At 36.0% G+C, this 13,430-nt stretch overlaps 1 protein-coding gene across 1 annotated transcript in view; it reads right to left on the minus strand.

Annotated features, from left to right (window-relative positions):
- Positions 1 to 627: 627 nt before the first annotated feature.
- ek1 (eph-like kinase 1) overlaps positions 628 to 13,430 on the minus strand; it is a 117,477-nt gene continuing 104,674 nt past the window's right edge. The window contains exons 15-17 of the mRNA XM_056450580.1: positions 10,258 to 10,451; positions 3,193 to 3,330; positions 628 to 1,059 (exon numbers count right to left, since the gene is read on the minus strand). Of these exons, the coding sequence (XP_056306555.1) occupies positions 957 to 1,059; positions 3,193 to 3,330; positions 10,258 to 10,451 (435 nt within the window). The 3' untranslated portion in view covers positions 628 to 956. The remainder of the gene's footprint in view (positions 1,060 to 3,192; positions 3,331 to 10,257; positions 10,452 to 13,430) is intronic.

A 13,430-nucleotide genomic window follows, 5' to 3' on the forward strand; every position in this document is an offset into this window, starting at 1 on the left:
ATTCTCCCTCATTAAATGCTCAACACGTCTATTTCCAAAAAAAAGAAGGCTCACGTTTGCGATGAAATGCATGTAATGAGGCGAACCACTTCAAATATGCAATGAAAATTAGAGGAAAAGCCACATCAAATGGATTGGCTTGACAAAGAGAGGGAAAGTTGCTGCCAGTGTGAAGAAAGGACGACATCTGCCCTCTTCATGACATCGTCACGCTGTCCTGTCTCGCTTTGCAAAACAACAATTAGTTCTTATTCCTTAAACGTCTCTCGTTTTCTCCGTTGCTGCATGTCCAATGTCAAAGTTTGGGACAAGCGAGATTCTCTCGACCTCTCGATGGTGAAATTGACATTTTCCAAAGATGCTGGAGAGGGCTTGACGAGAGCAGTGGCATTCGGGGTCAAGGATCGACCCTTTTTTGTTTTAGAAAGCATACGTGAAAGAGAGATCAGTGCTTCATTGCTCTGTAAAGGCGTTTAGAGAACCTTTCGAAATTATTCCCACACACACAAGCTCGCAAGGACATCTCGCTGAACGTTTCCCCATCCTCGCAACATCTGATTGAAGAAAATCACACAAGTATCTTGCATTTTGCAAGTATCGCTTGCAAAAAAAAAAACGGTTCAGAGATTCACAAGACACATTCGGTGTTTCTTCTCAAGGTTTTTTTTTTTCTTCTGTACACTGAGGACTGGAGCGTGATGTTCACAGTGCACCGATGTCGGTTCTTGTCCTTGGATCCACTTTTTTTTTTCAAGTCTATAAGCATCTGGATGCTGATCACACAAAAAAGGGGAAGGTACCGGCCCGTTCTCCTGTAGGGCTGATGAACTTCAGTGCTGGTAGAGAGATAAGACAAGAGTCGTTTTGCAGCAAGACGCTTCCGTTTGGCAGGATTGATGGCTTCCGGTCTCCTTCTCTGTGGAAGCGGAGCGGGTCGAGAGCATTGAGGTGAGCCGCTATACCTGAACTTGAGTCCCGTGATGTGCCTGAAGACACTGGATGCTGGACAGGATCTTCTTCTGATGTCCTGCCAACTCAACACCCATCTTGTCCAATTCACTGGGAGAGAAGAAGAAGAAAAGGTCTTAGGATTACAGTTTGTGGAACAGGTTAGGTGCAATCAGATGCTTTGAATTTTCAGTGTTTTGAAAGTAATTTCAGAGTCAATTTTATTATTATTACACGATGTTTTGAAAATAATGTATTAAATATTATATTATATACAACAGTTTTGTCTGGTTCTTGAATCTGATTGGCTGATAGCAGTGCCATATTCTGCAAATAACAGCACTCATCCAGCCTCTTAACCCTTCACCCTTGTTTATTATTCTGCCCACATACAGTCACAAGAAGAGGTCACTTTGCAGTTTGACAAATATTGCTGCTGTTGGACAACATAATGTATTTTTTTAGGCTTTTTTTAGTCAAGAATGTTGTTTAGATTGCAACTGTGCAGTTTATTTATAAGGCTAGTGCCTATTTAAAAATATTCAGAATTTCTGTCTGTGGCCATTAGCATGTCATTGAGCAGACTTAAGACGGTTGATGTTGTTCATCCGCTAGATGACAACAGAGACCACATAATAAGCCCTTAGAGGATAAAAACATCGTAATTTGTACAGCAGATCAAATCATTATTAAACAGGTAAATGACTTTCTAAGTCGATCTCTCTTTTTTGTATGTTGTAGTGCTGTATTTATACTATAGTAATTGTAGTATATTGAGTGTGAGATGGGACTCATATCAGGAAGGCATGTATTTTGTGTTGGCCACTCTTTGTTGGCCATCTGTGTGTTTCTAATGAGTCTCCTGCTTTCGTTACTGCAGACTAGTCCAGTAAAAAGAAAGAAGAAATGCCCGCATGTGTTTAACATTTTTCCTTATCGCAAACACAACAGTAATCTGGTGGTGTTGGCTCTGCTTTGGCTTTTTCTGGCATAATTATTGTAATCTTCTGATTGATACGGAAATACTGGGAAATCTCTGTAGCCTGATGGCATTTCATGCTGTTCAGCCTTATAATCCTAAAATATGAGCAAAATCACCTGTTTTGTCATCACTTTAGATATTACACTAGAGAATCATTCAAATACTAGCTCTAAAGTAATGTTGGTGAATAAGCAACAGTTTCTGCTCTTCTGACGTCAGCTGCAGATGTGAATGAATGGCGGAAGAAAGTAATTCCTCTTACAAAGTGGTTTTGGGACTCTCCGTGTTTGATTTTCTTTTTTTTATATACACTATTATGCCCTCAAACTGTTAACTGTTATAAACACAATATCACACGAGTAGCAGTGCGATGTGGCTGTATATCGTCACTGGTGGGACACCTCCCACATGTGGAATTATATTATATTATATCAAATGTAGACAAGCTCAAAAAATTGCGTTTGTCCATATTTGACCCAATGTTGGGTTACGTCAACCTAGTTTTTTATTTATTTTTGAATTTATAACACAACACAATATAATATAATATAATATAATATAAAACAGAGAACTTTTTTTAAACTGGATTTACCTTTTTTGGACTCATCAATAGCTGGGTTTCCATCAGCCTGTGTCCCTTATTTCGCAAAAACATTTTTATGCTCACTTGAGGTGGTTTTCAAGGGTTAATGCGAATAATCAGAGATACAAATACATTTGCCGAATAAACTGACATAGGAAACTTTACACTCTCATAAATAATCAGCTGTTTCCTTTATGCTTGTCTTGTTTACTGTTGGTTGCCAAGTTACCAATACTACATTCAGCTGCTCTCACAGAATGATGGAAACATACCTAATTCACATTTGGAATTTTTTTGCAAACTGAAAAGATTTGCTCTATGTTAGGATAGAAACCCAGCTATTGACATGAAAACAGATAATACTACTTGATGTATTAAACATGCAAAGTAATAAGGTCACAAAACCATGATGTCCTGTAATATTCAAAGTGTTTAATGCTGCATATTTCATACATTTACAATCTTTAACAAGAAATAAGTAAAGCAGTGTACAATGTATAGTGTGTTGTAATCAATATAGCCTAGTATTTGGCCATATATTACTGCCATATACAACTTCAGTATTTGCAGATTCTGTACATTTTCAGTATGTAGTGAACTAATATGCCATTGTGAGTGACTCCTCTTAAAATGCAAGCGTCTCCTACTGTCATAAATGAGAGATTCATGTGTTGTTTACCTGCTGCTGACATACAGAACTGAGTCCAGGGTAACGTAGCCGGCGCTGGAGAAGTGTTCTTTGTACTGACCCATTTTAATCAAGTCCAGCCAGTCTTCAACTGTGCTGACCGCCGCCTCAGGAGTCACCGGATCCTCCCTGTGGTGGAAGAAGGAATAACAGTCTTATATAATCATGTCATTTCACATCACATCTAGACTTAAGATCTCACACCCACAGACCGCTGACTCTGTATATGCGATGCTAACACTTCAGGAGTTTTAAAGACACCGTCTGATTGGATGAATATTCATGTCCCTTAACATAGCACTGAAAAAGCAAACTGTGATTGGATGCTTTATATGTCAGTCAAAAAGCCTCAGGTCATTGGCCACTGAAGGCTGCTTTGAAGTCCAGATTTTCTGCTGTCAGTCTGAATACATATCTAAATCCATAGCATTTCATATTAATATGGCATATGTCAGGAATCTCTACAAAAATATTTTGCATTGGTCCATGGAATGTCATGTACAGCAGTGGCCAAATGTTGATGTCATCATCCATCCATCCATAGGAATGAAAATTATCATATGCATTTGTTTATATGATAAAACATGTCTTTTTTTTACCAAAGAAGGTCCATACTGACTCCAAAGGCAGATACCGATAAGATCAGGGCCTGGTGTGTGGCCCGTGGGGGTTTTTCAATGCGGTCACATGTTGATTGGTCAGTTTGAATGTCTCAGTATTTGGGCTTTGGTCACATGGTCAAGAAAGATACAAAATAGCTGGTAAACTTTGCTCTGCCTCTTTTCCTGGTCTGCTGGCTATTTTCTCTGACTCTACTGCTATCAGGGTCTCTTTGGGGCCTACTTACTGCTCTTTGTCTCTCTCTTCCTCCCCCTGTCTATCTCTTTCTATGGTAACTTCATTTTACATTTAAGCTGGGTACGATGTGGTTTTTATCATTTCATACTTTATCATTTTATACAGTTATTTGTAACTAATCCAGTTGTAACCATAATTAATTATTGTAGATAATTCATTTTCAAGTATTTGTGATTTACTTTTGATTTAACATCGACACTTCATTGCTCCATATTGCAATACAATACAATCACGTAATATCAACGCTCTCTCACATTTTAAGCTATTAATGCTGCCCTTATTTCTGTTTTTGGTATGAGATTGCAGAAGGATGGTTTGACTAGAAATGTACAGTTTTTCACCATCATGCTGATAACTTTCTTTAGTCATTAGGCAGAACTACAGTTCAAACGGCTGTGGTTACTAAAACCTATTCCTACACATTCATCCATCCACCCATCCCCATCCAAAGTTGTGCTCAGAGATAGTGAAAATTTAGTATGTACTTAGGGGTTTCATACAGTATCTGAAAACACTGAATAGTTTAATAATAAGCTGTAGTTTGCCTTTTTAAACCAAATATTTTGGTCAGGTAAATCCATTACAGGTTAAGTATTTTTATCTTCCCAATTCAAAATGTTCCACCAATTGTGATGCCCTAATTAAACTCGTAAAAAAGCAAATATTGTGTAAACGCCCCCTCCGGACATCGCAGCATGTTTTCATTTGTTGTTGCGTTTTTGACTAAATTCAATTTAGATTTATTCCAAATCCATGCTGTTTTCTCAGAATTAAGTGTTGAAGTTGAAAAGTTGCTCACAAACATGACAGATTCAAGGTTAACTTTTTTAAGCATTCAAGTATAGAGCTGCCGCCCCCAATAGTTGAGTAAATGTTAGTGGTTTGGTTGAATCCATTTTCAGTTGATGGTCAGTCACTAAAGAATTAACCTATATATTCTGCATGCAAACATTAGGCTCAAAATGTAAATGTACTGTAATAAAGAAATGTAAGTACTGTAGGCTTGCTTTGCTAGGCAGGTTTACCAGTTAAACTGTGATTGGCTGTGCACCGACTGCATTATATACCCACTATTCATTATATACCCACTATAAACACATTTCTCACTGAAACTGAATTAATTTCATTTTATGTTTCCTTCAAAGGCTCATCTGCTGGCATCATTAAGTTAAGTTTGAACTAATTGTTCTTTCTTATACAACAGGGAAAATAAGCATTGAACATGTCATGTTTTTTTTCCTGGTAATAATATTTCTAAAGGAGCTGTTAACTTGAAATATAATCAGATTATGGTAAAAACCCAAAACAAAACAAAAAAAATCTCAAAATGAGTTATGTGTAATAACAATGAAATGACCAACACAATCTCATGGCAATTCGTAACTTTTTTTTTTAGTGGCTAAAGGTGCGGTCACACTTGACTTTTCCTTCCATAGACTTCCATTCATACGCACGCGAATGCGTCAGACCGGAAACGCGGGGTCATGCGTTAAGTTTCGCAGGTTGCTGCGGTGCAAAGTTCAAGCTTGGTGAACTCTGACCTGCGAAATCGCATCATTTGACTGCGTGAGACCCATCGAGGATCAAAACACGACCTCTCTGGACAGAAATTTAAAACATGGAGCAATCGCTCGCTTTTTTAATGTCTAATCATCTTGTTTAATCCCACCCATTTTCGCAGCGCCGCACGACAGAATTTCGCACACACAAAGCCCGGTGTGACCGTAGCTTTATTCATACGATCTAATTCGTACAATTTAGTACGATTTGCTCATCTTCCAATGACGGTTGGGTTTAGGGGTGGGGTTAGGTGCCACGCCTGCTTTTTAAAATCGTACCATTTCGTACGACTGAACTTGCGTTTTCTCGTGAGATCAGGCTGGAAATGACACAAAGAGAATGTACTGAACTACCAAAATGTATTTAATACTTTAAGTCTTAAAGATGCCTCTCATATGGAGAACGAAGTCACATGAATTGCTCAGGTGAGATTTTTTCACAGACTTCAACAGAGTGTAAAAATCATGATGGTTCTGTGGGTCTCGTCTATTAAATCTGATCTTTATTTTCTTATTTTCTGTTGGATTCATGTCAGGTGATTGGCTGGGCCATTCTACAGCTTGATTTTCTTTCTCTGGAAGCATTTGAGAGTTTCCTCGGCTGTGTTTTGGATAATTGTGTTGCTGAAATGTCCACTCTGGTTTCATCTTCATCCTCCGGATAATGTAGATGTTGGACTGAAGCAGCTAATATTAATTTACAATTATGAAGGGCAGAGGGTTGCTGAAGAACTACTGAGAGATTTCAGCTGCTGTCTGGGCTTTTACTGCCTTTCTACACCTCCCTTTCTTCATGTGTTCAATACTTTTCCCTGTGTCATTTAAATTTATTACACATAACTTAATTTTTTTACTAATTGGATTTGTTTTCTTTGTATACGTGGATTTATTTGGTTGTTACCAACATCTGGTGGAAATTTCAAGTCAAAGGCACCTTTAGAAATGTGTTTTCTGAGAAAAATGGTGACGTGTTCAATATTTATTTTCCCTGCTTTATATTTCAGGTTTTTTGGTATTTGTTTTGCTTTAACTTGTCTGAAGGTCAATATATTTATTTTTGTGCTGATATTTATAAGTGTTACGTTTAAAGTCAGTTGAATCATTTATACATAAATTCCGACAACAATGTTGTGATTTAATTAATGTTATAACTGGTATTCAATAAAATGTTAACATCTCCTAATGTGCATAACTGATGTTTTACTTTGTATCCAAATACTGTATTTCCCAACCTTACAAAGAGGTGACGCCATCCCCTAATCCAAGAAAACATTGGACCTCCTTTGTCAATTTGTCAAGTCTGCTGTGATGCCATTGACACCAACAACATATCCCATAAATGTAATTTCTCTGAGGCAGGTTTACAGTCAGCCCAGCTTCCTGCAGTCGATGGAGAACAGTTTGGATGTCCCAAAGTGCTGAGCTATTGAGGGGGAATAGATGATAATATCATCAATGTAAACAAAGCAAATGTTACCTTTTAATTCTCCCAGAACTGTTTCTATTAATCTCTAAAATGTTGCCGGTGCATTTTTTTAATCTAAAGGGCATTACATTAAAGTAGAAGAGGCCAGATGGAATGATGAATACTGTCAATGGTTTACTCTGGGGGTCGATAGCCACCTGCCAGTACCCGCTGCCAGAGATACAATAATCTCTTATCTGAACCATTCATATCAGGTTTTTGAGTCTCTACTAATGTTCTGATGAGTTGATTCAGGTGTGTTGAAAATGTGTACTGTTGGCGTGCCTTTAGGAACAAGGTTGGGAAAAGCTGCTTTAATAAATGATTAAAACTTTATACTAGCAGTTTTAATGTATGCAAGCGAGTTCATACTTTGTATTTATTAATTATTAAAATGTTCAAGTTAGTTCATTTCTGTTTTAATCCCACTTTAATTTTATTGATTCAGTATTTCTCTGCAAAACCATTCCCTAGCTCTAAAACCCAAACAGATTGCTCCCTCAGTTTAATACTATCTAAATCAATGTCAATAGTAATTAAATTAACGTGTGATTAATAAATAATTAAAACATAATGATAGCTATTTTGATGTATGCAACGGAGTTCATACTTTGTATTTTTTAATAACTTATTTAAATGTTATGTACGTTTACTGCCATTTAAGCCTTTACTTTTAATTTAGAAAAACTATGATTTAGTACTTCTCTGCAAAACCTAGCTCTAAAACCTAAACAGATTTCTCCCTCAGTTTAATACTAACTAAATTAATGTCACAAGTAATTCAATTAACATGAATAAACAACTAATCAAAGCCCTACATTAGAGTGCGTGTGTGTGTCAGCTTATCATTGGCTGGACATGTTAGCTTTTCCAGATCCACGAGAGCAGCAGATTGCGCTCATGTCTCTGTCACTCTGTAACAAAGCCTCCATCATAACATGCCATTAGGATCTCGATCTATTTTAATGACAAAAACATGAGGCAGAGGTTTCCCCATGGTTTGTGGGAGATTCCTGATTCGCTTTTAATTGTGGCCAAGCACAAGCTGAACAATCTAGCACCCATCTGCCTTTTATTTGGCAAGCCTTTAAAAAAATGAGGCAGAGGAACAGACAGGCAATCAGATACTCTCCGAAAACCCCCTTAAAACGTGCACTGGAGGCTAGAAAAATCACACATCTGGCTTCAATCTAGATTAGCTGGATATCATTTCTGTAACTTATTGGATTACTGTGAAAAAACACCTCAGATTTTATCGCACACCTGAGAAATATCATGAGTTATACAGTTGAAGTTAGAATTATTAGCTTTCCTGAATTATTAGACCCCCCCTGTATATTTTTCCCCAATTTCTGTTTAACGGAAAGCCAATTATTTTTAATACATATCTAAACATAATAGTTTTAATAACTAATTTCCAGAGTTGGGTGTAATGTGTTCCACAGCAACGCATTACTGTATTCTAATTACATTTTTTGGGGAACGCAGTAATGTAACAAATTATATTTTAAATTTGGATAACACTTTATTTTGATGGTCCATTTGAGTATTAGTAGACTGTCTGCTTAATATCTGTTGATACTGCTCCTCCAACAGACATTTAACTGACTATAAGAAACTTTGCAAGTGCATGTCAACTTACACTAACCCTAACTCCAACCTAACAGTCTACTAATAATCTAATGATAATTAGTTGGCATGTAAATGCAATGTAACTTAAATTCAACAAACGGACCATCAAAATAAAGTGTATAATTTGATTACAGTTACTAAAGTCAATGTAATTTCGTTACTTACGCTACAAATATAGTTTTTAGAGGAAAAAAGCTTCTTTTAAATCATGTTTTCCACTGCAGCATCAGTTAATAAGCATGCACTTTTAAATAGCTGGAGAACGCAAGCTGAAACAGTTGCTGAGGAGAGTGCTTGCTTCTTCAAGTGGAAATACAGACATTACTTTGATTTCATTGAGCGTAAAAACAAAAATATTACTGTGAAATCCAGTTTATGTACAGTCTCTAAAGAACTTTCGACTGCTTTTAACTCCACCAGTAACTTGTTTAAGCACTTGAACAGAAAGCATTCTATGTCAATACTCATCACCAAGCAGGACACTGGCACCAAAAAGCATGACGGTCCAACTCAGCCTAAACAGGCTAAACTAGATTTTGTGCAGGATCGGGAGTGAAAGTATCTTCTGAAAGTGGAGTAGCGCAGCTGCTTATGGGGTCGTTCACATACCGTGTCTTTTGTGCACTCAAGTTCGTTATTTCCAATGGAGGTGCGTGGCTTGCACACACATATTCGGAGCTCATATTTTCCAGGCACACCAGTTGATAACCGCGAGTCACACAATAAGAACTGACTGATCAGCTTCATGTTTTGTATGGAATTTACACATTTAGGACCTCAGACAAACACAGAACACCCAAACACTGCAGTGATTTTTTTATACTACGAATGTCAATGTTTGCAGGTATCCAGTTTTCTTCTAAATGTCTTCTTTTGTGTTAAAAAAATAAATAAAAAAAAGACAAACAGGTTTGGAACAATCAAATGATAAGAGAATTTTAAGTGTTGGGCAAACTCTTTAAGTCGAGCTGCTGATTACTAAAAGCAATTAGTAAATCTGATTAATTTTTACATTAGGTAATTAGTAATGTAATCGGATTACAATTCAAGTAGTCAGTAATTTGTAATCTATTACTTTTTTAAGTAACACTGCTAATTTCTAATAACTGATTTTTTTTAATCTTTGCCATGAAGACAGTACATAGTATTTGACTAGATATTTTCTAAGATACTAGTATTCAGCTTAAAGTGTATTTTAAGCTTAATGAACTAGTTTAATTGGGCAAGTCATTGTATAACAATGGTTTGTTCTGTAGACAATTGAAAAAATATTGCTTGAGATGGCTAACAATTTTGACCTTAAAATGTTTTTAAAAAAATGTAAAACTGCTTTTATCCTAGCCAAAATAAAACAAATAAGACTTTCTCCAGAAGAAAAAATATTATGGGAAATACTGTGAAAATTTCTTTGCTCCGTTAAACATCATTTAGGAAATATTTGAAAAAGAAAATTCACAGGAGGGCTAACAGTTTTGACGTCAACTGTATAGTACATGCTGCTCACACAGACATCTATTGAATTCAGAAGTTCATTTGGCTCACCAGACTGCAGTGTTGGCCAGCTGCTTCAGGCTGCTGGGATTTCGGATCAGCCTGTCCAGAGTGTTGACAATCTGCCCGAATTTGGGCCGATCGCTACGGTTCTTTTCCCAGCAGTCGAGCATGAGCTGGTGAAGCACCACCGGACAGTCCATTGGGGCCGGAAGCCTGTAGCCTTCATCTACAGCTTTTATCACCTGGAGCAAAAAAAGATTCTTCATGAATACTGAGCAGATTTATTCATTCGCTTCACGCATTTGGCTTTTGTGCGGAGTAAGAATGAATTATTATTTTTTTACCCATCTGTGACTGAGAATGAGATTTCGGGTAAGACTGTCTTTGTTAGTATAAATGTTTAATTTCATCTCTTTTATGAAATGATAGCACTATGAGGGCAAGGGTAAACCACAAACATTATTTTAAAGGGAGCTTTCACGCAAAAATGCACTTCCAAACCTTTATGATCTTCTTCTGTTAAACGCAGAAGAAGATATTTTGAAAACTGTTGGAAACCTGTAACTATTTACTTCCATAGTAATTGTTTTTCATACTATGGAAGTCAATGGTTACAGGTTTTCATCTTTTTTCAAAATATCTTTTTTTGTTTAACAGGAAAAAGAAACTCTGTAACACTTTGCTTGAAGGAGTGTTCACAAGAAGGTTATTAGGTTATAAAACCTAAACCTTTATTAAACCTTTATAATCATGACATAACACATGTCATGAATGTGAATGGACTTGTATCTATGCTTATAACAACAGTCATTAAGTGTAATATACTCAGTTGTGATATTTTAAATATGTAAGTAAGTAAGTACTTTATTGTCCTTGACATTTAATTTGTTATGGGCATCACCATATTGCTGCAGACATATATAAAAACAAATGATAAAAACAATACAAAATACCATAATTACAATAATTATAATGCTAATTAAGATAAACTTTTGTTATATAAACCGGTACAAAGGATCTCTTATATCGGTTCAACCTACACTTTGGGACTCTATTTCTCCTACCAGAGGGAAGCAATTCAAAATGTGGATACAAAAAATGAGCTGGATCATTCTGAATCCTTTCTACCTGATTAAGGACACAATTCTCATATAAAGCTTGAGAATTAAAATATTCATAATTCCAGACTGTTTTCCATCCTGTCTTTAAGAGAGCAACACTTTAAGCATGAGACTTAAACATCATCTTAGACCGTACAGGTTGCCAAACTACACCTATATGAATAAAAGTCATAAAACACAAATAAATAAATATCTAAATAAAAAGATGGCATTAGTGTTTCTTATAACTTGACATAAACAAATACATCACAACATGACTTGTCATAAGTCTGTCATAAACATGATTGGCATGAGTCATTATAATTGTATCATGAATATTTTTCTGATCACGTTTTCAGTGGAACAAACTGTATTTCTTATTAAAGTGTCAAAAAAATACTGTCTAATCATTTTTTAATTGCGTCATTAATATTTAATGACATTTTAATGACAAATTTAGCTTGTACCACAATAGTTGAAGTCAAATAATAATAATAATGATGGTGTTATAAAATTCATGACAGATTTATGACAAGTTTTGTTGTCTTGGTTAGGGCTGCACAATATTGGAAAAGGCATTGCAATATTTTGTTTTTCTATGACATATATTGCGATATGAATATATTTTGGCTTGAATAGCTCTATTTGGAACAAAAACATTCATTTATATAGATTGGGTTGATTTTGTAAGGATGTAAATCATGTATAAGAAAAATAGTAAACATGCTGCAAGAATAATTACAATAGAGGAAAGTAAAAAAGTCAAATAAACAGCACATTACAGTTTTCCTGCAGAGTCAAACAGCAATCAGATACAGAAATTGAATAATGAAATGTAAAATCACACTGTATAGTCTTAATTGTATTAACAATTAATTATATTATTCTTCATTATTTTTAATTAATTCAATTATACACTCCATCAAGGGCACTTATATGTGCTGATCAGCTACTTTTGGCTGTTCCACGCACAAGGTTAAAAACCAGGGGGACCGTGCCTTTGCAGTGGTTGCCCCCAAACTCTGGAATAATTTGCCTCTCCGTGTTAAGCAGTCCACAACCCTTTCTGTTTTTAAATCTAGTCTTAAAACCCATTTTTACTCTTTGGCTTTTAATATCATATAAGAGTCTTATGTCTGTTGTATTTGTCCTATGTTTTATATGGTGTCATGCTTGTCATTTTGAAAAAGTGCTTTATAAATAAACATTGACTTGACTTCATTAAAGTTACAAATTCTGTACGTTATTTTGCCTGAATACTTTAAACTGTCTTGAAAAGCCTTTAAAACACATGCAGATGATAAAGTTTCACTCTGTTATTGTTTATACTTTGCAATGATCTCACAAATCTCATGTATTCTCAATTGTTGATCAACTATAAACCCATCTCAACATTACATGACCTGCGATGTGACTATTGAACACACACATTGCGATATCGATGCTGAAACGATATATTGTGCAGCCCTAGTCTTGGTAAGGTCAAGTTGTCATGACAAATATAAAGACTGGTTGTTTTGTATTTATGTCAAGTTGTCAGACGTTGTCATCTTTGCATTTAAAATGGCATAAAATGGCAATTAATAACAGTTATCATAAGCATGTCATGATTATAAAGGTTGAATGACAGTCTTATGAACACCTCTTCAAGTAACAAGTTATCAGAAACTCCTAAAGGTTTGGAAGCACTTTAGGCTGAGTAAATAGTGAGTACATTTTCATTTTGGGGTGAACTATCCCTTTAACGCTGGCCTGTTAGGCTGGAAACATTGAAACGCATGATTGCTTGTTACCATGGCAAAGAAAGGGAGATGGATTTCATGGCAAGTGGAACTTTCATATTTCACTCCCTCGACACAATAAAAGTGCATCTGCTAACAAGCATGCAAACATTTTCGTGCTCCGCTTTAAACATGACGTGTCTACGGTTCTGAATCACTCCCAAATGTCTCAATCTCCTTCCTGAGCAGAGTTTTTCTCTAAATTCCCAAGCAAAGATTTCATCCCAAGGTGAAGATAAATAAATGGAAATGGTTTCTGGTGTGGAAAATCTGCCAAGAGCCCACTGACACGGATTCAAATTCCCTCTTTTAAAGCGGCCTGCGAATTGAAATCTGGAAA

The sequence above is a fragment of the Danio aesculapii genome, chromosome 24, assembly GCF_903798145.1.
Source record: "Danio aesculapii chromosome 24, fDanAes4.1, whole genome shotgun sequence".
Taxonomy (NCBI): Eukaryota; Metazoa; Chordata; class Actinopteri; order Cypriniformes; family Danionidae; genus Danio; species Danio aesculapii.